Source organism: Oryzias latipes, chromosome 4 (assembly GCF_002234675.1).
Source record: "Oryzias latipes chromosome 4, ASM223467v1".
Lineage (NCBI taxonomy): Eukaryota > Metazoa > Chordata > Actinopteri > Beloniformes > Adrianichthyidae > Oryzias > Oryzias latipes.
The window spans coordinates 29,367,885-29,394,326 of record NC_019862.2 but is presented as its reverse complement, the minus strand read 5'-3'; the positions used below and the strand labels follow the sequence as shown (position 1 = coordinate 29,394,326).

At 40.3% G+C, this 26,442-nt stretch overlaps 1 protein-coding gene across 4 annotated transcripts; it reads left to right on the top strand.

Annotated features, from left to right (window-relative positions):
- The first annotated feature begins 5 nt into the window (after positions 1 to 5).
- ghrhr (growth hormone releasing hormone receptor) lies at positions 6 to 26,442 on the top strand. Of its 4 annotated transcripts, XM_004068339.3 has the most exons (13): positions 6 to 582; positions 9,618 to 9,723; positions 10,123 to 10,230; positions 13,528 to 13,619; positions 15,697 to 15,800; positions 16,501 to 16,633; positions 16,735 to 16,888; positions 18,880 to 18,940; positions 19,060 to 19,129; positions 19,379 to 19,470; positions 20,995 to 21,124; positions 22,991 to 23,032; positions 25,737 to 26,442. In XM_004068339.3, the coding sequence occupies exons 1-13, from the start codon at positions 529 to 531 to the stop codon at positions 25,836 to 25,838; spliced, it is 1,248 nt and encodes a 415-aa protein (XP_004068387.1). In that variant the 5' UTR covers positions 6 to 528; the 3' UTR covers positions 25,839 to 26,442. The 4 variants fall into 4 exon arrangements, with proteins under 4 accessions (XP_004068387.1, XP_020558361.1, XP_020558360.1 ...); XM_020702702.1 differs by lacking the exon at positions 20,995 to 21,124; XM_020702701.1 differs by lacking the exon at positions 22,991 to 23,032.

The window sequence follows — 26,442 nt, the reverse complement described above, 5'->3', positions numbered from 1 at the left end:
TGAATAACAATATTTAAAGTTTAAAATGGATTTTAAATGAGAATTAACAACCAGATGAGCACAAGCCTTTTTTCAGGTTCAATCCAAACAAAAAATGCAACAAGTATTTTTACAGAATTACAAAAAATAACACTAAAAACAATCAAAAGTAAATATCAATGAATCTTAATCACTATCTTAGTTTTGTTTATTTTAGTGATTTTTTTTTTCTCGTATAAATTACTTTATTTATTGTGATGCAGTTAAATACTTTATTCGAACCGTTTTTAGTAAGCCTGTTAATTAATTTGATTCTTGACTGTCGGGGAAAAGAAAATGTGTTCGTAAAACTTAATGCGTTTTGGTTTCTTCGAACCATCTTTGGAAATCCTGCTTTTATTGTGAAAGCAGCGGAAGTTCTTCAGTTCTGTTTCCGCTCGCGGCGCGTTGACATTTCCTCGGAAAGAGCGGGACAGCAGGGAGCGGAGGAGCGCGTCAGTCCGGCTCATATGTACACATTTACGTTTAGATTCATTCGGGGCTGATAGCATGTCCTCTCGACGTATCGCCGGGATTTTTATCACCGTTTTCTTGGCTCCACATGTAAGTTTTTCCCCCCTTCTTTCCTTCATGTTTGTGTTTTAAACGAAATCTAATGGAATTTTTTTAAACTTTATTTACATTGAAAGCCCTTTTCTTATGCAGACATTTGTAACAATGAGCTACTTTTTTCTTGTTTTGCTAAGACAAATTAATGTTAGATTCAGTTAAAGCTACATAAGCACAGTTAAAAAACAAAACAAATAAAGCAGCCAAATATTAGAAATACCTACAGACATTGAAGTGTCTTGACTTGGATTCTATAAACATTCTCTTGTCTAATGTAGAATTATTCTATAAAGAAAGCCTTAGTTTGACCATTTAAAAAAGCTATTTACAAACATATTACTGCTCAGACTCTTCTTTGTTTTATCTTATGGACTTCCAGGTGACTTCAAACAAAAACTGGCCACCAATTGATTGATGTTTTTGGTTTAAAAAAATTAATATTGGCTCAAAAAAATACATATATCGTTTTCTTTTAAGCAAATGTGTTTTGATTATAGACCACTTGGATGCAAATGAATGGACTGATGGCTCCAATTTGCGGCTTTACAAAACTAATGATGCTTTTAGAGAACATGTATGCCTCAATATAGTTAATTTATTATTTTAATCCAATCAGAAAATATTCAAATGTGTCATTTAAAAGTGTTTAAAAAAATACACTGAGCCTTTTGTGGTTGAGCATGTTGGGTTTTTGTGCACGATTCAAGAAAAGAGGTCAAAACGATGCAAAATGCATTTAAATTGCAGAAACAAACAAAGTACAGAAATGTTTTCATCCAATAAAACGAAAAGCAAACTTCTCATAGGATCCTCCAAAACCAATGAGTTGTTTTCGGTTTGGCTCCGTTCAGTGACAGTGTGATGAGAATGCATCAAACAACAGTCCGGGCACGTCACACTAGCACAGCTTGTCACATCCCTGATCATCTGCACGCCCAGCAGATCCAGGAGTTTTCACTGTCACGCCTTTTGCTGATTTCCTAACAGAATAGAGATGTGAGGAAGCAGGCAGGCGAGTGGCGTGATGATCTGCGTGTCCCTGAGAGAACGGAGGCGGCGTGCACACTCATCCCCCTGCACCACTTCATTCTCCATCGCTGCTCCGGACTGCCAAGAATGATAATGAAGTGTTTGGAAAGAAAACGGCACAATACCAGCAAACATGTAGCATTAGTCCAGCCAGGTTCACATGTTTATGCCACCGTTCTTCAAATGAGGGTTAAATGTGACGACGGCTGATGAAACAGGACAGGACGGATGGGATTATCGCTTCTTCTGCTGAAGAATAATAAAATATTTTCATTTTTCTTTCTTATTCCACAAGCAGAGCAGAGCAGGGACAGACTGCAGCAGGTTTTTTGTTTTTGTTTTTACATTTTTGCAGCTGTGATGTGTCTAAAGAAGAGGTGCAAATCTTTTCTGTTTACCTAATTCTGGCAAGTATATAAATGAACAGATTTTCAGAAGAATGTCAAACTATTCATTTGTGTAAATGGGATCCAAACTGACCTTGTTTTTCCTCCCTGTCTGACCCCAAAGAGCACATTTTATAATCCTCAGCTGGAGCAGAAAAACATAAAAGTGCACCTGATTCGCTGCTGGGGGAAAAAAAGAGGGCAACATCAGCAAAGGCGAGCGATGCTGTGGCCCCTTTTTGGGCGGATAATGGGCTTCACCTCGCACAGAACAGGTTTAGTGGCGGCTCCCAACTGATCTGAAAGACCTTTGGATTTAGTTTCAAGGTTTATTTTACCCAAACTTGATTAGTGTCGCCTCTCTGCTCGCCGAAGCCGCCTTCCGGCTGGAGTTTCCGTCTGTCAGAGCCGCTCAGCCTCTCCCTCCCTTCAACAGAAGCTTTTGTTGAAGTTCATGAGGTGCTCCTGCCGTCTGCAGGAACCTTCACACGACTCGCTGCGCTCTTTACTCCGACAGAAAGCGACCGCCACATCCTCGGCTGAGGTGCAGAGCTCACTGACCGCTTCATTTGGGACATCTTAGAAAGCATCTGTAATGAACACAGTTTAATGTATCAGACTATATATAGGAAAAAATAAATAAATAAAAGCATCAAGTGGCGTCACCCTCATCGCCCTGATCAGAGCTGCATGTGACAAAATCATACATAACAACAAATGGCGGCTTTTCTCCTGGTTTTATCTCCATAGCAACCATTTTATCTTCTGGTCACCTGGAGATAACAAACAAGTCCATGAAACTTTTAGAGGAATCGGCAACAAAAACCGTTGGATTTCCTTTTTTTTTGTTACCGGCGCCCACATCCCTAATGTGTTTAAATTGTTTTTTTTCCTAAGGCAGGAATTCATTAGTGAAATCTTCACAATATTCTGGTAAAATAGGCGTACGCTACAGGGGGAATGCCACTTTTCACACCTCGCCGTGATAATAACAATGGTCAATTTCTAGTAAATTAAAAGACAACAGCCCCCCCCCCCCCCCCCCCCCCGAGATGCTGGAGGAGTTTGGAGGTAGATAGATCAAAAACCCTACAAGGAGATTGCATTTGTTAAATGGTACTAAAGGTAGTTTCATTTTATTTGTGCGTGTGGAAAATGTGAGGTGGCGGCCTCATCCCGAGGTCAAAGGTCAACGTCACTTCGGTTGTGGTTGTAGACTTAACCCAGTGGCTGTAGGTCCTGTGGCCATCCCATAATAATTTCAAAACTTCCTTTGGAGATCTCAGACACATGGGTTTTGGTTTCTTTAGTGGATGTTAAAATATTTAAAAATAAGAAAGAAGAGAGCGAGAGATTTAGAGATTTAGGCTGCAACCATTGAAGGAAAGAATCCAATTCTTGTCATTTGAATTATGACAACACAAATCAATGACAGTTTAAAAAGCAAAAGATTTTGTTTTATATTTTTTTTTATTGTCATATTGAATTGTAATTTTGAATATTGAATTCTAAAATGCAGAATGTCTTTAATATTCCAAGCCTGAAATGCAAATTGAGAATTGCACATTACTTTGACTCATGAGTGGAAAAAACCTGCGTACCTTGTAGTTTCAGTTTATTCGTTTCAGAAAAGTATGGGTGTTTTTTACAGCTGGACTTTGAGAAAAAGTCAAATAAATAACTAATCAGGAGACATTTTGCTCATAAGATTAAAAATCTGAGCCTGGATCTTAAAAAGAAAGTTAAGTGTCTTTCAAACCACATTAATGGGTTAAATGTTGCTCATATCAGGCTGACACGTTTTAAAACCCTTTTTAGGATTGGCTGTAGATTTTTTGACGGTGGCCAGAAATTCCCTCTGACGGTTTTGATTCAGCTCCAATGAAGTCCTTAGATCTCTAATGCAGATTTTAATGCAGGAAAGCAGCTCCTCCTGTGGGATAGCACTGGTGACCCGCGGATATCGGGCTCCATCAGAAGAACCTCGTGTGATTCCCACAGGAGTTGAGGCTTCTGATGCTCTGAGTCACGAGGAGACGTCTTGTTTTTCCCTCCAGGCTTTGGGAAATTAAAAAAAGGAAATGAGCTGAAGGAGCCTCGTTTGTCTGAGCCACGGCCACACGAGGAGCAGAGGTGCCTTTAACTGCTGCTGATGGGAATAATCAACCCCTCCAGGATTTCCCAGGATTCCTTTGGGATTGTTGTTGACTAAAAATGTTTAATAAAAAAAAAAAAGAAGCAGAGCAGTAAAAGTTAGACTTTACGATTATTTTCCCATTGTAAAAACACCCAGGACCTTCTTTTCAAAATGAGACCATTTTTAACCTCCGACCTAAAGGTGTTAAAATGAATCCTCCACCAGAAACATAGGTTGCTTTTCACCTGCAGCTTGCAGGAAGGTGGTGCACCACAGGAACAAACACCACCCAGATGATTCAATTCTCACCTGGAAAAACCATACAAAAACCATTTTCCTTTAAGTTTAATTCTTTTTTTTAAATTATTTTATTCAAAATGGGGCTCTATTCCAAAGGTCAATAACAATTAAAAATAATGGCTGTAGACTAAACAGACGAAACAGAACAGAAGTTGTCTTTTCCCACACTATGGAAAAATTGCCAAATTTCACACTTTGCCACAAAGTGGCCGCCACATGCGGCACACGTGCAGATTTTGGTTAGTTTTTGAGTTTGTTGTGTTCAAACATGCAGTAGAAAAAAAAGAATTGTAAAAACGATTCGATCCGTCAGTCCAAGACTGCTGCAGGACCAAATTGTGAGGCTTCCTTGGTCTGGAACGCCAAAGGTTTTCAACCGTCACCACCAGCTAAAATAAAATGTCTTTAAGTTTTGAACCGCCAGTAAAAAAAAACAACAAAAGTTTGTTTTACTGGACAGAGCCGAGAATCTTTTTGTCATAAAGAAAACAGCGTTTACCGGCAATCAGTGGAACGCGACAACCATTCTGGGATGTCAAGCCAACACCACAACAGCGATAGTTCGGACACCGGATTGAGCTGCTATTAGATAGAGGAAGAATACATTTACACACTATTTTGATCAGAAAGGCCGCCAATTCTTTTGTTATTTTAGATTTTTGGCTGCTCCCACCTTCGTCTTAAGGCCGTGTCCCACAGCCACTACGAACATTTTTTGCATATTGCACTGATGAATATTGGTCATACGTGAATTTTGGTGGAAAAAGTGGTCTTCGTGTAAAATTATTCACAGATGTCTCACGAATAAACCACATTCAAACCATGGAAGAAGTACAAATAAACCACGCAAAGAACACATAGATCAATGTAGAACGTGAACCGTGCCTGATTATTGCGCTGTTGATATGCATCTCATTAGTGATTCATGCATCAATTACATAATTTGAACGTGATATGTGCGCCGTATACGCGATATACAAGTTATACACCGGTGGTACATGCGTGAAAAGTCCGTTAGACATACGTGGAACTGTTGCTGAAAGACACAAATTTGCAAATAAACTACCGGTACATAAAATACGCGTAAATTGCCTCATTCTCCACCGACCCCAAATTTTGAACAGCTAAAAACCAAATTCATGTAAAGACCCGTCAGCCGAAACCCTCTAAGGACGTCTGCGCACACCGACGAATGACCAACAAAAGAAACGCGTGTCACGCATGCATCACGAAAGACGGACATTTCATGCCTGAAATTTGCGCAAAATGTAAATAGAGGCTGTGTTGACCCTCTGCATCCTCCTTCTTCACGCCATCCACCCTCATGTCCTCCTCCACATCCATGAACCTCTTCTTTGGTCTTCCTCTTCCTTCCTGGTATCTCCAACCCCATCGTTCTTCTACCAACATCAGCCCCGTCCTTCCATTCATTTCCATCTGCTTCAACGCATGGATCTCCAGAACATCTACTTTGATCCCTTCCTGGTCAATCCCAAAGAGAACCTCAGCATCTCCATCTCTGCTTCCTCTAGCTCCATGTCTGCTGACTGCACACGAGAAAAACGCCGCAACAACACAATTTTCACTAAAGTGGGTCTTTAGATGAATCCAATGAAAAACATGCAGACACTTGTGCGGGAATTAACCCCCCGTTCGCTCGCAGCTCCACACTTTCCTTGAAATGAACATGTAGCCGCTGCAACGATTTAACAACAATTACTTTTGATTGCCATTATCCTCGACACTCTTCTGCTCTTTCATGTGGCAGTTATATTCTGATCTATGGTGGCTGCAATGTTCATGCAGAAAAGCTGCTTCTGCTCATTAGGGAGCAAAGATCATTCCTAAATGCAAAGGCTTAACCGGAGAAGGAGAAATACTCGTTAAATGCATTTTCCGATTAAAAAAAATGAGCATTAGTGTGGAGATAAGTTGGTCTGCAGGATAGCATGTAAGAAGTGCACATTGCTGCTGTGTTCTTTGATGGATAACATTAGCCCAGCTTCTAGCTCTGACCTTTAGACAGACCACTTAAGGTCAGTGTGAGCATAAATAACAAAAAGTAGTTTAACTCTTGGTGGTTTGGCTCCTTCACAATGAATCCATCACCAACCACCTGAACAGGAAAAACATGTTCTGTATGTCAAAATAATGGAGATATGTATTATTTTTTAATTTTACTCCAAATTGTGATTGATTTCAATTAAAATGTTCAATTTAGAAAAAAGCTATAATTGCCTTTTTTAGGTGAGCATGTCCATACAAGCTTTCACTGAACTTTTGTTTGTGAAAAACCCAAAAGGGGAAAAAAACACACAAGAACCAACTTCTTCTAAATGATGTAAGAAGGTAAATCACAGCCTGGTGTTGCTTCCAATCAGCCCAGAATGAGGTTTCACGCAGAACTCGCTTACAGGCACAGCAAATATTGGAGTCCTGAGGACTTAAAGGCTGCAAGTCTTTCCAAATTTACTCCGGAGTTCAATAATACTCAAATAAATACAGTTTGAGTACAACTGAACCAAATGAAGGAGTTACAGAATCACACCCTGTAGACATGAGGCTGAGGTCTTAAAGACCCATTCCAATGAAAATCCTGTTTTTGATGTTTTTAAATTGATCTTGTAGCTTTTTAACATGACAGAGAACAAATATATATAAAAAATAAGAGAAAATTGTATTTCTGAGTATTTCTTTATTCAAATCATTGTGACTCAGAAGCAGACAAAAAAATACTGTGTGTGTGATGAATAGTTGCAATATGTGTTTTTACAATTGTGAAGCACTTTGTGATTTTTATCTGAAAAAGGTATTCTAGAAATAAACATTTACTTACTTTACTTATTTACTTTCTATTCTATTTTCAAAAGAAAATATTCACAATAAAACCAATACAAGACATCTTATTCAGGGGAAATGAAAAGTAACAGAATGAAGAAAAACATATTTTTCTGCTCATGTTACTTCCATACATTCAACAAAAACGCAAGAGGTACGTCTACAACTATGTACACACTGTTACTCAAAATAACTGGGAGTATAGTATCACTGTCTTTAATTTTCTACACCAGTATAGTAAGGGGGTATTTCTGTAGTCGTTCTTAATTATTTATTTTCTTCTACTGATTGTTTCAGATTGTTCAATTTGCAGAGCCCTTTGAATTGAAACACATATTCCTTTCATTTTTGTTCTGAATTTTGGTAATGAGAAATCTCATGACCCTTTAGGTTGTAGTATTACTTTGTGCGGATGGACATACTTTGGGTGGCTTTGGTGTCTGTTTTGGTGGTTTTTAGGTAGATTAACTCTTTGGGCTGTTGTTTTGTGGGGTCTGGTGGGTTTTAGATGTCTTTAGGGCTGGAAAACCACGACTCTATCTGGCAACACACCCCCATCACCTACCATTTTGCGGGCGGACACTCTGCCACTAGGCCACTGAGTTGGTAACTGCCTCCAAATGCTTCAGAACCAACCCAGGCAGAAGAGGAGACCTTGTCAGAGAGTGGGACAGACTTTTGGGGACATGACATTGTTCAAATATTTACTGTAAGATGATGGGAGAATAATTAACCTGACAGTAAAAACAGGCAGAGATCATCCAACAAACCTTCATTTGGAATTCAAAAGATGAACAAAGTCAGACAGTTTTCATGATGAAGTATTTCTCCACGCTCTGCCAAACTGTGGTGTTTTTGAGCCCACTCTGTGTGTGGAAGTGAGCTAAGTGCCTGGATGCTCTGAGCTCCATCGTGTGCTGCAGGAAAACAACAGTCCACAAGTGTTTCAAACAAAATATCCTTTTAAACCGATGAAAACAATTCAGTGGATTGCATGAAATTCAACAGAAGTGTCAGCCCTGAGAGGCTGAGTGTGAAGCAGATCTTACCGAAATTGCAGCTCCAGTCTGTGTTATCTGCAGTAAAACATTCAGGAAGATCCCAACATGCCCCCGGTTTTCAATCAGAAGAAAGTCAGAAGTCACAGTAATGATGGAGGAAAATTATTAATTAACAAATCTTTTTGAAGCATGGATCCTAACCGGACAACATAACCATCGGTGCGGTCTGTTAACGCGCTGATGACTCACATGTTTTCTGTTCATTTTCATACATTAAAATCCTTTTTTGGTTTGTTTTCTGCGACGCACGCTTTGTTGCAACGTCCACAAATCCTAAAAGCAGTCTGACCTCCTGTCCTTTAAGTGGGGTACCAACATAAAACCCAAACTCCCCCAAAGCTTTTATGTCATGTGGCAGATTCTCAACTCATGCAGGAAAACTGTCAGGAACTGCTGTTTGAAGGTTACCGTTATGGATTCAAGGAGAGTGAAGCATTTCCTGTTACCCATCATGCTTTTGTTTTACCACTAACTTGTTTTTAAAAACTTTTTCCACCCAAACGAATCCGCATTTTTACACATAAAAAACAGGAAATTGAACATTTAAGACTCTTTATTTTTCTAATGAAAACCTGAAAACCGTGTTTGGATAAATGCTGCAGAAAACCTGATAGGATCATAAAAAGTTCACACAGAACTGTAGTTTAAACATAACCACTAAAACTCAATTGAATGCAAATGTTTTACATTAAAATTCTGTTCAGTTACATAGAATAACGTCCTGCGTATGAAATCCTTAAAATACCCTTAAGGTAAACTTACAAAAAATGTATGCAACTTCAGGTTTTTTTAACCTTTTTAAATCTAATTAGTGAGAAAACAACAATTACTCTGAATACAGACAGACTTTTCAGTTTGCGGAATATGTCTATTCTTCTGCTTTAGCTCGTATTCAGGAGGGAAAACTCTGTCGTTCTGAAGTAAATGAGGAGTCAGCCTCTGTAAATCCAGCCTTTCTCTGCAGATCATCAAGTAGATTGTTGGAGGCTCCGGTCTTCATATTCTGCCTGCATAGAGAAGCTCTTTTAACTTCTCTGGTCTGTGTATCCAAAGGCTGAGGTGTGCAGACCCACAAACAGAAGTCATCAAGGGATGACCCCCTCTACTAATGCAGAGGGGGTCGTCCGTCCCCCAACAAAACCCCAAATGCTCGCTTCTGTTCAAGCTTTTCTGCATTTTTCTGATCTCACTGCTTTAGAATGAGATCAAAATGAGCGTGACGCATACATCTCTCCAGTGCAGCAGAGCTTCTACCTCTTTCTGCTTCACCTCCTGCAGGCTGTGTCGCGTCTGCACCCCGAGTGCGAGTTCATCTTCCAGCTGGAGAGAGAGGAGCGCCGCTGCCTTCAGTACGTCGCCGAGCAGGGAAACAGAAGCTCCGAAGGTGGGTTCGCTCTCGTTTGCATTCAACGTGTGCCGTTCCGGAGCTATGAAACGTACTGGAGATGCTCCTATTAGGGGAAGGAATGCTTGTTGGAGAGTTGTTGGTATTCAGAGAAGGTTCTTGATGAAATTCAGGCTCCTTAATGAAACACGGAGATCGTTCACAGTTGATTAAAGCATAAAAGAAAGTCACATTTAATCAAACCTCCTGGATAACTTTGCATCAATATCCAAAGGTTGGTAATTGATGCCTTTGAAGGATGCTTTGTTCTCACTTTTTGCCCAAGTTTTTAGTGTTTTAACTCCTTTGATCCTTTTTTTCAGATGACCTCGCCCTTTTTTCTTATCGTTGACTGTAATCCCTGCGTTTTGTTGGTTTGTTTCCTCCCAATCCACAAAGGTTGCTGGCCTTTCTGGGATGCGGTGGCCTGCTGGCCTCGAGCGGTCGCCGGGGAAACTGTCCAGAGAGCTTGTCCTGCCGTCTTCTCGCTCTTCAAAAACAACACGGGTGAATAAAAAGCTTTCATAAATGGAAAAGGGTCCTTTGTTAATTAGTGAAATGTACATTTTTGTGCCTGAATTGTATGTATTTGTTTGGTCTTTCTGATCTTCCACCTGAAGCAGCTCCTCTTTTAACAAAAGGCCAGATTTTAGAGGACTTATTCGAAAAACTGTGCTTTGCCAGAAAGGCAAAAAAAATTGATTTAGTTGAGTGTTTGAACTCTGTGAAGCTGCATTGTCGTGCTGCGTTGCTCCAGGGAAATGCATATGCCATGTTCATGTCATGTCGCATGAATGGTCAAGACGGGATGACTCGCAATCATCGTTTTACAGCTCAAAGGTTTTTTTTTTTCTCATAGCAGCTGCGCTATTTCCATTTTTATTATGTCTGTTCCGTTTATGAATATTGAAGAGGGATCAAGAAGCCGTGGAGCATCTGCATTCACCAGGTTTTTGCAGAATCTGGCCAAGCTGTGGAAAATGTTGAGTTTTTATTTCAGTTGTGTTTAAAGCTGCCATCTTTTCGCTTAAAATAAAAGTTTGGTGATGTCAAAAGCACTAAGAGGTTGACAAAAAGCCATAAAGCAGAGAAAGAAAAAAAAGATTTGGGGGACATTTTTACACCCCAAAGGTGTAAAAGGTGTTCATATTCCTTTCAATACTCTCTCAATTGCAACGCGTGTCTCCAGGGATTGACGCCATTTATGTCTCCAACTGTTCTAACTGCAAACATTAGTGAAGAAAATGGCAACCATGCAAATTTAGTGGCCAATGAAAGAGCTTTGGTCCAGCTTTTACCGAGCAAAACGACTGAAGGGTTCTTCTGCTGACGAGCTTATGTAACTTCACAAGGTCAATTTAGGGCTGATTCTCAAACAAAAAAATTTTTTTTCTTCTTTTCTGAGATGAAGGCTTTGCTGCTCCTCTCTGGACTTACTAACAACAGTTCTTTAGTTGTCCCCTCCAAAAACATCCCACCTTCTTCAGGTTGAACCCTTTATAGTCATGTTCTGGAGTGCAGCATATTAGTTACCGGTTTTCTTTCGTTTACCAGCCACATCCCAGCAGCTTTGTGTTGGGATCACCTACAGCCTTTTCTCTCTCAGGCTGAGTCCTAAAGGTTTAGGGTCTTCTGTTTGGACCATCCCTCTCTGGTTTCAGAGTTTTGTTTTTATTATTTATGCTTCTCTTCAGGAAAGTTTATTTATTTATTTTTTTCCCCAGAAAGTTTTTGAATTTCTGCCTTTACTCTGTCTCTTGCTACTTCCTCATCGTCCTGATGAAGAATAGAATAGAATAGAATTGAATATCTTTATTTATATAGCACTTTTTCCAGAAAGAATCCGAAAGCGGCTGAAATGAGCTTCCTCCGTAGGGGGCTGGACGCTCCCTTAGAGATAGTGGGAGGAGCCCGGTCAACCGCGGGGAGCTCAGAATAGAACCGCTTCTCCTCCACATCGAAAGGAGCCAGTTGAGGTGGCTCGGGCATCTAGTCCGGATGCCTGCTGGACACCTCCCTGGAGGGGTGTTCCAGGCATGTCCCACTGGGCGGAGGCCCCGGGGAAGACCCAGGACACGCTGGAGAGACTATGTCTCTCGGCTGGCCTGGGAACGCCTCGGGGTCCCCCCAGAGTAGCTGGAGGAAGTGGCCGGGGCCAGGGAAGTCTGGGCATCTCTGCTTAGGTACCGGATGAAGAGAGGAAGATGGATGGATGGATGGATGGATGGATGGAACACAGAGAGGTAATAAAATCCGTCCTGGGGGAGGAACCCTCCTTCATGTGGACACTCATGAGGTTTCTTCTTTTTTTCCAGAATCCGTATTTTTGGGGAGTTTTTCCTTACCGTGAAGGAGGGTCTAAGGGCTGGAATGCCCAGTTTAGTTCAGTCTGTTTATTTTAGTTCAGTTTAGTTTATTTCTATTGAATTCTATGTATTCATGATCCTTTTGATTGCATGTATACTTTACAATTACCGTTATGAAGTCCAGGGGAATCAGCGCTTCAATATTCTGCAGCTAAAATCTGGAACAGCCTCCCTGAAGTCGTAAGACAGGCTTCTTCTGTGTTCATGTTCAAATCTAGACTTAAAACATTTCTGTTCAGCCGTGTATATGACTGAAAGGTCTTATCTGCACTTTTCTTTCCTTTCCTTCCTTTATTTTTAAATCAATTTTCAAAGTTTTTTTTTCTTTTCTTTTAAAGTAAATTTTACGTTAATTATTTCTATGATGTATTGCGATTTTAATGCATTTTTCTGTTTTGTGAAGCACCTTGAATTACTTTGTGTACGAATTGTGCTATACAAATAAACTTGCCTTGCCTTGCCTTGCCATTGAGACGACTGTTATACAAATAAAACTGAATTGAACTGAATTAAAATAGAATAATTATAATAATAAATTAATTATAATAAAACCGGCAGTGGTTCAGTGGTAGGGCGGTCGACTTTGAATCACGTGTCGAAGTGTCCTTGGGTTTAAGATTTAAAACACCCAATGGAATCAATCTGATGCAACGACAATGGGACGGCTTAAAAGATTTTGGTTGGAAGACCTCAAGGATCGGCCTGAAGAGTACGGGGCTAAAAGGTCAGGTGTGCACGTCGGAGCTTGACCACGCGAGGAGAATTTTAAAATCAATTTGAAATTTGATAGGAGTGATGCGTGTCCGTTTACTGGTTCCTGTGAAAAGCCGCGCTGCAGAGTTTCGGACAAGCTGAAGGCGGTTTAGGGAACATTTGTTTAAACAGGTAAAAAGAGAGTTGCAGTAATCTAAACAAGAAGAATTGATAGCATGGATAATTGTTTGCAGGTCAGATCAAGACAAAATACTTTTTAATCTAAGGAAGTAAGAAAACAGTACAGAAAAGGTCAAAAGTCTTCCAACAATCAATCCAATAACAGGAAAATGAATGTTTGCTTTATCGAGTTAAAATCTGTTAGAAAATCGTTTCAAAAAGCAGAAATTTGGTTTGAAAGACAAAGTTCGAATCTCAAAGCGCTACAAAAGATTGCAACAGAGAAAAAAAACAATGAGCAGAAAAGAGAAAATCTTTTTGCTAAGATTCCGCAGCTGCGATGAGGTCTGGTTACCAAACCACACAGAAGGATTTACTGTGTTCACAATTCAAACATGACATTTGACAACATTTCCAATCAAACATAGAGAAATGTCAGAGTCTCAGCTGCTGTCGGGGAAACAAAGCAGACAGAGATCCTCACGGCTCCTCAGAGGAGGACACGCTTGTCTTTTGACGGTGATTGTTGGCGAAAGCTAACCTCCTGTGGAAAATATCTCTGCAGGGTCAGTGAGCCGGAACTGCACAGGCGGAGGCTGGTCGAGGCCTTTCCCACCATACCACGTTGCCTGCAGTGTGGATGATGACATTCCTGAGGTAAGGGCTCCCGAGGAGAACCCGCTTCAGAGGTCAGGGCCAGAAAGGAGACTCCAGACTGGAGAGTATTTTAAACAAAAATATTTGGCCAAACCATTGACTGAATCTGAGAACTGGACCAGTGTGACATCAACCATTGAAAAAGTGGTTTAGTCAAAGTAATGTTTTGGTTGCTTTGAGGCAGCAGGGACTCCCCGTTTGGAACGCCAGAGGGAGGGGTCTCATATGCAGCCAATGGGCCAAGTTAAAACAGGGAGTCCTTTAGTTTCTTCTATAAATAAAACAAGTGGACTGAGTAGCTCCTGCTGTGAAGGAGATATGAAGATCATTTTACAGAACAGAATCCCTTCTCTGTCACTGGATGGTTCTGGTTCAGGAAGAAGTAACTCCAGGTACGAAACGTCTTCCAAATGAACTTTTGAAGTCACCCTGAATTACTGTGTACTGTGAGGTACTGACCAGGATGAGTGTTAAGATGTATCTATTCTCCTCTTTTATTTTCTTTATTTTGCTCCTGACATTGAGTTGGAGATGTGTTCCATGTAGGGTCAACTGCCCAGCTGCAGGGGGCAGTATAGAGAGACCGTGAGTCCTACCCTACCAGGCAGGGGGAGGACAATGAGAGTCTTCACAGACAGGGCTGTAATGAGTATCCAGATACTCTGACATCTAGAATGTCTCCCAGAAAAATCTAGTACAAATATTTGTGACGTCTGCGATTGCTGATTGACAATCTTTCTAAATGTAGTAGACTATAGTAAAATGTTATTCAAGCAATGTAAATATTGATCTAAAATTGCAGAACTATCAAGTATATAAACTAAACAAACCGGACACGCTGCTGTCACCGGAGGCTAACGCAATTTCAAAGTAAAACTAACAATTGTTTTCTGTAGATGGAAAAAAAAAATAGATGGAATTTCAGTTTACTGAGAGAGTTCTGAAATCCCAATTTTGGTTTTAAATAGTGTCAAGCATTTGAATACTATGAATATGAAATAAAAATTGCTGTGATCATCTATAGCTGCGTTTTGTATTCACAATGAAAATTGCGCAGATTGGATTTGCGATAATATTTTTGCCTAATGGAAACACGAGAAAAACTCGTATTTATCGAAAATAAAAAGTTTTTGCGTTTGGAGGAGGTGTACATGTTTCCCAAAACTACAATGGAACACTTTTTTTTCCCGCATTAAATGAGTCACGTGACCAACAGCCGGATGGCGATGTGCTTCTTGGTGAGAACTGGCGGCCTTGGGCGCTGCAAAGCGGGCGCCACCAGAGGTCCCACAGCGCCACACGGCTCATCAAAGGTTGAGCGCGTCATGTGGAATTGTTGGATCCACAGCTCCTCTGTAAAAATCACCAACCACCATCTCCCAAAAGGCTTCATCAGTAGACGCCGACGTCTACTTTGTTTGATGATGATGAGCGCTAGCGCCGTGGCAGAAATTTGAATGTTTCTGCTGTCAATCAAAGTATTGGTCACATCCATCACCGTGTTCCTGAATGACTTATCGCGTGAGTGGTTTGTGTTTATTAAGATTTATTGGAAACAGTGTAATTGTGAAATTGTGTTTTTTTTTCAACCAGGAAGTTAACTTTCAAGTGTGATGTTATTTAAAGTGATAATATAATTTCTTTCTTTCTAAATCTTTGTGTTTAAATCTGTTTTGATGATTCTGATCTCCTGTTCTAAATAAACATGTAGCAGTCATTTAAACATATTTAATAGTAAGAATTTGATCTGAGAATAAATGATCTGAATTTGTGAATCAAATTCAGCCCTGTCAAAGAATCAGTACTGGATAATACTTTGACTAATTTGGATTCACAAAAGAGACTTTCCTGCTCTAGATCTGGAGGTGTTTATGTTTTGCATCTTTTGTTTTGATGTAAGACCTTCTAAATCTTCCAGAGCCTCAGATGAAAAGAGCTTTCTTGTAGTTATTCCACAGCTATCCCTTCTTAGAGCCAAGATTTAAGTTTGGCAGCAATTTGCTCTCATTTTCAGACATTATTTTCTGACTCTTCAGAAAGCTTTGATATTTGTTTATCCGTGTCTTTCCCGCTTCAGTCGGAGGAGCTGTACTTCACCACCGTGAAGATGATCTACACCGTCGGCTACGGCGTCTCCCTGGTGGTGCTGACGGCGGCGGTGCTGACCCTGCTGTTCTTCAGGTATGAGAGGCGACCACGGCGGAAACTCGTTCCCCGGAAACGCCGCCAAGCGCGGCAGTTCAACTTCAACTCTTCTCCGTTTTAATTATGGAGTCAACTCACTAAGGATCTGCGGAGCAAAATACAGTTCGCACAGCAAACAGCCAACGTGATTACGTGCCACTCAAGCCTTTAATAACAGCTGCCACTCCGTTAGCTTTGGGGAAATCATTTTTTTACAGTTTAGCAGGAGAGATTTCCTACGTGACAAGTGATTTGTTGTCTTTGACATGTTGCAACAACGGCACAATCCATCATGTTCCAGTTTACGGACAATCGCACACTTCATTTTTATAGCAAACCTTTTGTTGGGCTGTAGATTGAACAAAGTAACAATGGGGAGAGCAGAAGCTACCAAAACACGGCCCGACGGCGCCAATAATAACAATACCGCTTCAGCAGAACGCATGAAAGATGATAGAAGGTCTGAACACACAATGAACCATCGCAGAAAAATCAAATGGAGTTCCACTTGAGATTCATAAACATCTGCTCGTCCTTCAATCAGGCTGCATCAGGAAAAAGACCCTCAGATCCCTGAGAGGACGCGACTTTCACCGCCTTCTCCTACAGATTCAAATAACAGAGCCGTGTTTTATTTAAAGGCTTTTCGTGCGTAGCACTCAATGGGACGTTTGGTTATCCATGTCTGTTCCAACAGGAGACTGCGGTGTGCCAGGAACTTCATTCACATCCAGCTCTTTGGGACTTTTATTTTGAAGTCTGTTGCGGTGTTCATAAAGGACGCCACTCTCTTCTCGAGTGATGAGACCAACCACTGCACCCTCTCCACAGTAAGACCACGGGAATGGAAGGACTCCCACTGCGGGATCTATCACTTTTCCTGAAGCTTTGCTCTCTTTCCATCTCTTCCCTCTAAACTTTCGTCGTGCAGTTCGCCTGTAAGACCTCGGTGGTCTTCTGTCACTACTGCGTTATGGCAAATTTCTTTTGGCTCCTGGTGGAGGCGCTATACCTCAACTCCCTGCTACTCTCCTCTTTCTATCACAGCCGCCGATGCCTCTGGGGCTTCAGTCTGCTGGGATGGGGTGAGTGATAAACCAAACTAGAAAGTCCCAAAACCGTGGGAAAAATGCAGTAACTTCAATAAAGATTCCTAGAAAGCACTTTGCATGCAAATATAAGTACATTGATGCTAATTCTTTCAGAGCTTTGAACATAAAACCTGCAAACGTTTGAGCCAGAACCATATTTTAATAATCAATCAATTTAAAACTGATGTGACATCATGTGATGTTCTTTAGGTATATTTATTAATATTTATATTCTTGTTTGAACAATCTTAACCCTCTTTTTAAATGTGCATTCTTATTTTCAATGACTGATGCACTTTTCATTCAGCTGCAAATTAATAAGTCGTAAATTCTTGTTTCAATGACTGAAGGAAGCACTTTTTCTTTCGTCGTTTTTTTTAATTTCTTAGTTGTAAATTTTACCTTGTAATCTCTCGTTTTAGAGAACTGACCAAGAAATACGGTGGCCGAGACCTTCCATCGCAGCAAAGATTTAAGAACTGTGCAAACTAAATGAAACTCTGCAAATAAAAAGAAATGATGTTGCAGAAAAAATAAATGCTGCAAATAAAAAAGCAACAACGGAAGCAAAGCCAGTAAAGTTTAAAATTCAATCGGGGACTTTCTCAAAAGTCCTAGGTCACCCCACACTGCTTCAACTTCACATTCATCCAAATAACTATTGTTACCACACCTGCAATTATTGTTAGCAAGATTATTAATGATAAAAAAAACAACAACCACAGTAATAAGCTGCCGGAAATACAGTTCTGCACACTGGGTTTCTCTGTGTTAGCCAAAGCTAACAATAAACCTGTATCCATCAGTTTACCTTCAAACCTGGGGCTTCATGGCCGAACCAGATAACACATTGAAAAGTACACACAGTCACGCTGAACACTAACATCTTCACTACTTTCTCCTTTCATTTTTCACGTCGTACTCCTGTCTTTTTTTATTTGCACAGTTTTTTATTTTATCTGCAACATCATTTCTTTTTATTTGCTGTGTATTTTTTTGTTTGCGTAGTTGCTATTTGTTGCTGCGATGGCAGGTAACTGCCACTATAAAAACGCACTTAGTAGATTTTGTTGTACATGTGACAATGACAAATCTCTCTATCTATCTCTCTATCTATGTCTCTATCTCTCACTCTCTATCTTTATCTCTCTCTCTCTCTCTCTATCCCTACGCCTCTCTCTCTCTGGTCTCAGAATTGAAGTCTTTAATTTTCAAAACATTATTTTTATATTATTTTTCTCCATCTCTCTATCCAACCATCTATATCTATCTATCTCTCTACCCCCCCCCCCCTCTCTGGTCTCAGAATTGATCTCTTTAATTTTCAAAACATTATTTTTGATCAGATATGTCAGGTTTGTTTGGCATAAAAAAATAAGACCTTTGAAAAAACATTTTTTATTTCCTCACTGAAAAGCTTGCCATCTATATTACGTTTGCTTCTCTGTGGGGACATTTACAGACAAATCTGAAACGTTTTTGTGAAAATTTAGCTTTTCACACACGTATGCAACCCCACCTGTTCCCATCAAATCTTCAGCAGAGGGTCTGACATGACAATTCCACGAGCCTGCGGGGTATTTGGAGCCCCGGGGCAGCTGTGAAAAACAGCACAGCTCCAGAGACACTGGATGAGGAAGATTCCAGATCCTCTGTCAGCTGCTGTCTCCCGTGGCTCAGGCAGAAGCTCCGGCCTCTGCGGCGTCACCACAATGTGATGTCATTTTTAACGCTCCCAAATATTTGTGTTTAAACCAAAAATGTTCATGGAGATTTCCTAAACGGATCCGAAGAGGTCTGCTGCACATTAACTAGCTGCTCGTGCACGAGTCTGCTCGCTGAAAGCCAATGCAGCTCCGATATTGTATCAGAATATTCAGCTGAGAGCTTCACTCATCTCTAAATGCCTGATTATTATTCAGACTTCTCTGTGCGTCTTGATTAGATTGCCCTAGCATTAATTTTGTTTTTCCGCCTCTCCACAGGTGTTCCTGTGCTCTTCATAGTCCTGTGGATGATTTCCAGGGCTTATTTCGAGGACACAGAGTTTGTTTAAATGAATTTTTTTCTATCAACTGTTTGTTGGGAAACGTATCTTCTATCAAAAGCGTAACTGTTTGTGCATGTGGAAGTCGACGCCTGAATCCTCCATGTTTGTGCCTCAGATGTTGGGACATCAACGAGGACTCGCCCTACTGGTGGATCATCAAAGGACCGATCGTCGTCTCTATAGCGGTAAATGTCCCGAACCACGAGCTGGTAATTGAACTGCACGCGTGTTGGAGATGATATGGAGGCCGTTTGATTTCAAAATGCGTCTTTGGATAAGGTTCTGGGGAGAGATAATGTATAGAATAGAAATTCATGTCATACTAATCCAAGTCAATTACACCCTTGGCTGCCCGTGACGTTACCACGACGATCTGTAATGGTGTCATTACGTCAAGCTTTTAAAACTGAATGCGTTTTGTTTTCCATCAACAGGTGAATTTCATGCTCTTCATAAATATAATCAGAATCCTGATCCAGAAGCTCAATCCTCGCCTGATCCAGTTCAACAACTCCTCCCAGTACAGGTGCGGTGGTCAAGTCCTGCAGAGGATGCAGATTTTCTTTACAGCTTGCGCATTTATATGAAAACGTATTGTATTCAACAACAACAAAAACGTCCAAATAATGTTTTTTAATAATTCAAATAATTTTTTATTTTATCTAGAGCTCACTGCAAACAATCCAAACTGCATCACAGACACTTGTTGCTGTTGATACAGACTCCAGAAAAAATGTCAATTTTTGTTTCCGTGCTCCACCTTGTTTTTTTAACCCAATTTTTTGAGATTTCTTTGGTTTGTTATTGGGATAGTTTTTTTTAAACATTTCTTTAAATCTTTTCTCTTTCAAAATTACTGTTTTTGTTCTTTTATTTAGAACTGCAGTTCTGACAAACAAACAAGTTTCTGATTGCACATCAGGTGTTAGTTTTGATACGTTAGTTGTTCGTAACAAAATTTGATCAGAAACAATTTTCTTCAAAAATAGCAGAAAAAATTATTTCAATAAACACTCATAAAAAATATCTCAAGAAAAAAATCTTCTTTCAAAAGATGAAAACAAGAATAGAAAAACAAGAAAAGATGTTTTTGAAAAAATACTCAGAAAACAAGTCATCTAAAAAATGCAACAACAAAATATTTATCACAGAGATTACAATTAAATTATCTAAAAAACACTGAAGGAAAATTGTTTTAAAAAAGTTAAAGAAAAAAACACAAAAGAGTTGTTGCTTTTTGAAAAATACCAACAAAAAAAGTATCTAAAAAAATTCAGAGAATAAATCTTTTTTAAAGTCACTCGAAAAAATGATCTCAGACTGGAAGACAATTCTTTTTTTTTTTTAAAAGGAAAAAACCCAAAAATTAACTATATTGAAAAACAAGATGATTATTTTAAAAAATAAAGAAAAGGGGGAAAAAATATGTTTTCAAGAAACAAAAAAAAGCTTTTTTAAATAATCAAAATAATTTTCTAAAAGATCCTATTTGTTTATTACAAATCACTTCCATACATTTTAAACAATCCCGACTAAAAGATCATTCAGAAACTTTATTTTTCCTAGTCTTTCGTTCTGTGGCTTAGTTTGATGATTGACACTTTTTCCTCCTGCTTTTGAATGCTGAGACGGCACTTAGTTATTAAAAGTTGCAGCTAGTGCAGGAATGGTTCATACACCTTAGTGAGCACTTAATAATTCATCCCGCCACCACCCAATCACAATCTGCCTGTCAGCCCGGCCACGTCCGCTCTCTCACAGGCCTCCCTTATCCGAACTCCGTTGACGAAATCGCTGCACTAATTAACTGAAAGTGCTCTGTCACATCAAGGAGTCTTCAGCGCAGACAGACGAGACGTATCGGAGGAAGTTAAGTGATGCTCGACTTAATGGCAGCAGCGTTCTGCGTACCTGCAGCTAAGAAAAGCTGCACAAAGACTGAAGAAGATGTTTCTCGTGACTCACGCCTGGTGGTTAGGGTCTGCATGCAGGAGGGATCTTTCAGAGACCTCCACCCTGCACGTCTGATGTCTTTGCTTGTGTGCGACAGACGCCTGGCCAAGTCCACCCTCCTGCTCATCCCTTTGTTTGGAACCCACTACATGTTCTTCAACTTCCTGCCCGACTACTTCAACGTGAACCTGCGCCTCTGCATCGAGCTCTGCATCGGCTCCTTCCAGGTCCGGACTCGTTTTCCTCTGACGTTGCCCATCCGTACCAAACGCTGGAGTGAATCATATCCATCTCTAGCTGTAAACTGTTTTGACTGAAGCCTAATTGTTTTAGTCTATATTTAAGGGCTGAGAGACTAAAAGCCTGTCAGGTTGTTAGGTTGGATTTTCTGTACGCACTTGGACACATACTTTCCTGCGAGTGCTGCTTTGGCAAAGCCTCGGTCAGTGGGTTCATCACTCAGAGGAGCAAAAATCTAAGATAAACCCCCCCTTCATGTGCCAAACTTTGTGTCCTTCTGCAGAACGTTAAACAACCAAAGCGTTCCTCTTTTTGTGTGTGCAGAAAATCAAGCGTCTGTTGTTAAAATGATCTTAAACCTCCAGTGGTTTGCAAACGTGCTCTACAGTTTTTCTTGAATGCTGAAACACATTTCACAAACGTGTCCTCCTTGTTCCCCGATGTGTAAACACAACAGCCTTTTCTAAAGCTACATAAACACAACCACACCTTCTCACTTCAAAACTCAAACTTCCTCAGCTAAAGAGCAGCTCTGGGCTTCCAAAAATGTCAACACTATACACATCATTACAGCAAAACATTGGAAAACACACAATGCTTAGTTTGTGAGGAGGTTCTCTGTTTCACAACTGCGCCAGTTCATATTTTTAGAAACTTTACAGTAATGGATGTTCTTAAATCTCTGCAGAGGCTTTTAGATTTGTGAGTTTTATATGAAAACTATAAATCTATAGTCAATTCTACATGCACACTACTGTAACACAACTCAATGCAAAAACAGAATCTATTGCACACAACAGTTCTCTTGAAAACATGATCAAGTTATTTTACTTTATTCACACCCTGATCACACCTCAATTACTGTGCAGCATCATGGCCCTGAGCTGCATCAGGCCACATCACCTCATCCACATAGCAGGCGTCATTGTTGAACGTAGGTCTTTGTGTCGCGCTCAAGGGGAACCCTACAGACCTGTTTCATCCGCATCTATTGGTGCCGGAGAACTCTGTCTATTGTGGCCAAGCTGACGCCATCAATGCTCTCAAAGTTGATTTTGTCAGCAATGACTTTGTGTCAGATCTCCCAGAGTCTGATGAGGTTGTTCTCACAAACCATGTCCACACGGAGGGTTTCTTGTGCCGCTGTAAATAGGGCAACCCTCCCACCTCTATGTGGCATTCTCTCAACTCTTAAGAAAGAAACATGTCTTCAATCGATATGTTGTACAATACAGTAACAGCTGATTTGAAACCAATAGACTACTTTCACAGGCTTGTAATATTGTATTGTGACAAAGAAAGTAATAGAGTACTATACCCGATAATGGCTGCCATGGTGAACCTACTCTGGTTTGGACGGACTCTTAGTCCTGCTTGCGCCATTGTGATGCCATGGTCAATGACTGTTGCTCGCATCTCCCTCCTGGACCTCCTCCTCTCCCTCGTTGGCCTGCTCCTCTTCCTCCTCTGATTTGAACTCCTCTTCCTTGTTGGCCTTCTTCCATGGACAGCTCATCTCCCTCCTTGGACTCGAATTCCTCTTCCCCTGACTCTGCCTTCATCCATTGTGTACCCGTGGTCACAGTTGAACAACAAGTGTCTTCACTTTTGAGTGGTTGTGTGTCGTGAATGACGCCAGGTGTGTTCATTGTGTTCAAATATTGCTGACTGTGGCGAGCATCTTGCATCACATGAGCTTTTGTTTGAGATTATGTGCAGAGTTCTTTTGCGTTTTAGCATTTGAGAAAAACTGTAAGACCTGAGGATCCAGAAAAGGTTTTCTGCTTGGTGAGCGAAACTAAATCCCATTTGTGGGGGAAATCCTCTTCATAACGCATTCTTCTCTGTTGCAGGGTCTTCTTGTTGCCGTTCTCTACTGTTTCCTCAATCAGGAGGTTGGTACCGTCAGCCACGGCCTACCACAATTAAGAACCGTCTCACAGAGGCTTTGCTGCATAAATTGTGTTTATTGTCCCATTATATGTCAGTTAGAGGTGAAAGGTGTGGAATTTTACACTTTTCCTTCCGTCTTGGACGTGAAGGTAGTACCCCGCCTTGAGGGCAGCACCAGGCAGAGAAACTCTCTGCATGCATTTTTTAATCTCTCTTTCTGCAAGAGTCTTTCTAAAAAGCCAAACAAATTGTTCCAGCCCGGCGCCAAGATGGTTTTCACCTCAAATTACCCAAAACAGGATTTATTTAAATTCATCTTCGACTTTTAGTCAAACCTTTTGAGTAGAAAGGGTTAGTTAAACTGGGACTATTTTATGCTTTATTTTTATAAATATGAAATAAACAGACTTTGGATGTTAGGTTTGGAGTTGCTGGACCCAAAAAGGCAGACGAGGACTTGGTTTGATTTAGTGAGTTTTATTGTAGGATGAAACAGATGATGTTGGGTATTGGATTTTTGGTGTTGGTCTTGGTTCTTTTGGGCTTTTGTTCTTTGGAGGAGGTTTCAGAGTTTCTTGCGAAATTTTGATCTGGAAGCTTGGGTTCTTGTGGCTTCGGTTCTGGTGGCTTTGGAGTGGACGTTGGCTTTGGCGTTGGCTTGGGCGTCGGCTTGGCTTGGTGTGGACTGTGGGCGTTAGCTTTGGCTTGACTTGGCTTGGCTTTGGATTTGGTTTGGGTTTCGGCGTAGGTTTTAGCGTAGACTTCTGCTTTGGCCTTGGCGAGGGCTTTGGCGTAGGCTTTAGTTTGGCTTTGGCTTGGATCGGCGAGTCCTTCATTAGGGCAGACGAACCGACAATGGCTGGAGGGCCAGACGGACTAAATAGGGTCCCTGATTGGATGTTGAACAGGTGTGTGAGACCGGATCATCACGCAGGTGTGCGGGGACGACCCCGACGCCTGACATTGGATCAGTTTAATTCTGAGGATATTCGCTTACATCAATGCAGGAGTTTCCAAATGTTTCCAGAACACGTTTTTTTGTTTTATTTTGTAAAGACCAGATTTATATGAAGCTAATTTCTAGCTTTTCTGCAAACACCAGCTATGTTTAGTTGCGTTTACTCTCTGATTTGCTTGGATGGAAACAGAAAAGGTCAACTTTTGGTCAAATATGAGGACTGGTTTCATGTTTTGATGTAAAGAAAGTTTGAAGCGCCGTCCGTGTTTCACTTCAGCTCTAATTCACCTCATGTCCCTCCGGGCCAAACTCCTCATTTTCAGAGAAGCAGCCTTGTGCGGAAGACGAAGAGTTGAACAGGTTAAAATGAGAGAAAGCCCAAGGAAAGTGCCATATGTCTTCATGCTTTCACAGATTTCTTCAAGTATCAAGAAATATGAAATGTTTTCTTTAAAGGGAAAAAAAAAAATAAGAGGTCAGCCTTGAACACTGAAACGCTGTAATTCTCATCCTTAAAACCTTGGACATTTACAAGATAATTTCCTTTTTTTTATTAACATTTTTTCATTAGTGCAGAGATTTCCACTTCAATTTTAGTAGTTCCCTCTTATGCTGAATTCACACCGAATGCGATTGGCCGACACCTTGACGTGGAGCAAACGTTTTTCTGGACTTCATTTGTTGCCACATCCAAAACATGAATGATGTTGAGCGGGTACCTTGAGTTTATATATTTTGGAGAGCTCTACAGAGGCGCCGACAAGCTCGTCGCTGTGTCTGGGTCCACCAGATCCTTCAGAGTCTCTCCTGGTGCAGTGTACTAACTTCCCCCCTGCAGTGGGAGCTGCGCCTGGGTTAAAGCCGTTTTTAACGTTACTACCGTCCGTCTGTGGCCCAGTTTAAGCATTAACCCGAGATGGGAAAGTAAAAGTATTGTTAATGTTGTCCTATTATTGATGAAAATAAGAAAAACATCATAAGCCCATGGAGCTGGAGAGATTGCACCCGTGGTGCCTCTCCGTCTGCCAGGCAGCCAACCACCATTTTAGTTTTTACATAGTTTTTTCATAGTTTCACATATTATTTTACATAGTTTTTTTTTAACAGTTTATTATGTAGTTATGTTAACAGAGTTAACATTTTTATAGTTTTACATCGTTTTTCCATAGTTTCACATACTATTTTACATAGTTTTAGTTTTTCCCCCCAAACATTTTACATAGTTTTACATAGTTTTTTACATACATTTTTTACAGTTTTACATATTTTTACATACATTTTTTATAGTTTTACATATTTTTTTTACATACATTTTTCATAGTTTTAAATAGTTTTCTACATACATTTTCATAGTTTTACATTGTTTTTTCATAGTTTCACATACTATTTTACATAGTTTTAGTTTTTTTCAGTTTGTCATGTAGTTTTGTTAACATTGTTTGACTTATTTTTGTTATCGTTTTTTTACATACATTTTCAATAGTTTTACATCGTTTTTTCACAAGTTGTTCATAGTTTTACTGTTTGTTGCACAGTTAATTTTAGTGACTTATAATATATTTTTAACATAATTTCTACATAGTCTTATAAAGTTTTTCCATCACGGTACTTTACTATGTTTAAATAGGTTCTTATAAGTTGACATAGTTTTTACATAATTGTAAAGATTTTTTACAGTTTCGTGTAGTTTTATTTCCATAATTTTACATTGTTTTTTTCCCTTAAACAACCCTCTTCCTGTTTGGCAGGTGCAGAAAGAGCTCCACATGCAGTGGCTGAGGTGGCGAGAGAGGAGTTATGGGGTGGTCTCACCTGCTGCAAAGGGCAGCCAGATGGACACGCCCTTCTAACACCTTCATGGAGGGCTGGACCTGCCCACGGGACTCGTTCTGCACACAGCGCGCTTTCACAAGCCGGTCCTCGTCTGCATCCCTGAAGTGTTTGGGTGTAAGTCATTCTTCACAGGCTGTTTCATGACTGCACTCCGTCAACCAGGAAGGAGCCACAGAGCCCAGGAGAGTCATCACCCAAATCTCTTGACATTTATACACACTGACACCGTCGATTCAGCAGCTCCTGCCAATTCTCATAAGCATCACCCAAACAAACACAATGGCTCATAAAAGGTCAGCTTCCAGACTCTCTCTTTGCCGTCACACATCAAATCCATGAACTGTAATCTTGCATTTGCATTTTTATGTATACACTGGATATGTTCTCGAGAGCATCTCCACTGAGATATTAGAGCATGATGGGACTGTGGATCGGAACCTTCTCACCACAAAAGACCGTGTTTTTACACAAAAGATTGTTTAGTGACTTCTTCTTTAAACATTTGTTAGCATCTTCTTGTGCTCACTTATTTATTTATTGAAACTGTTATTTAATCTTTAAAAAAAGTATGTTTAAAGTTTGTATTCATGTAGTGTGTAGATTAAAGCAGATTTGATGTTC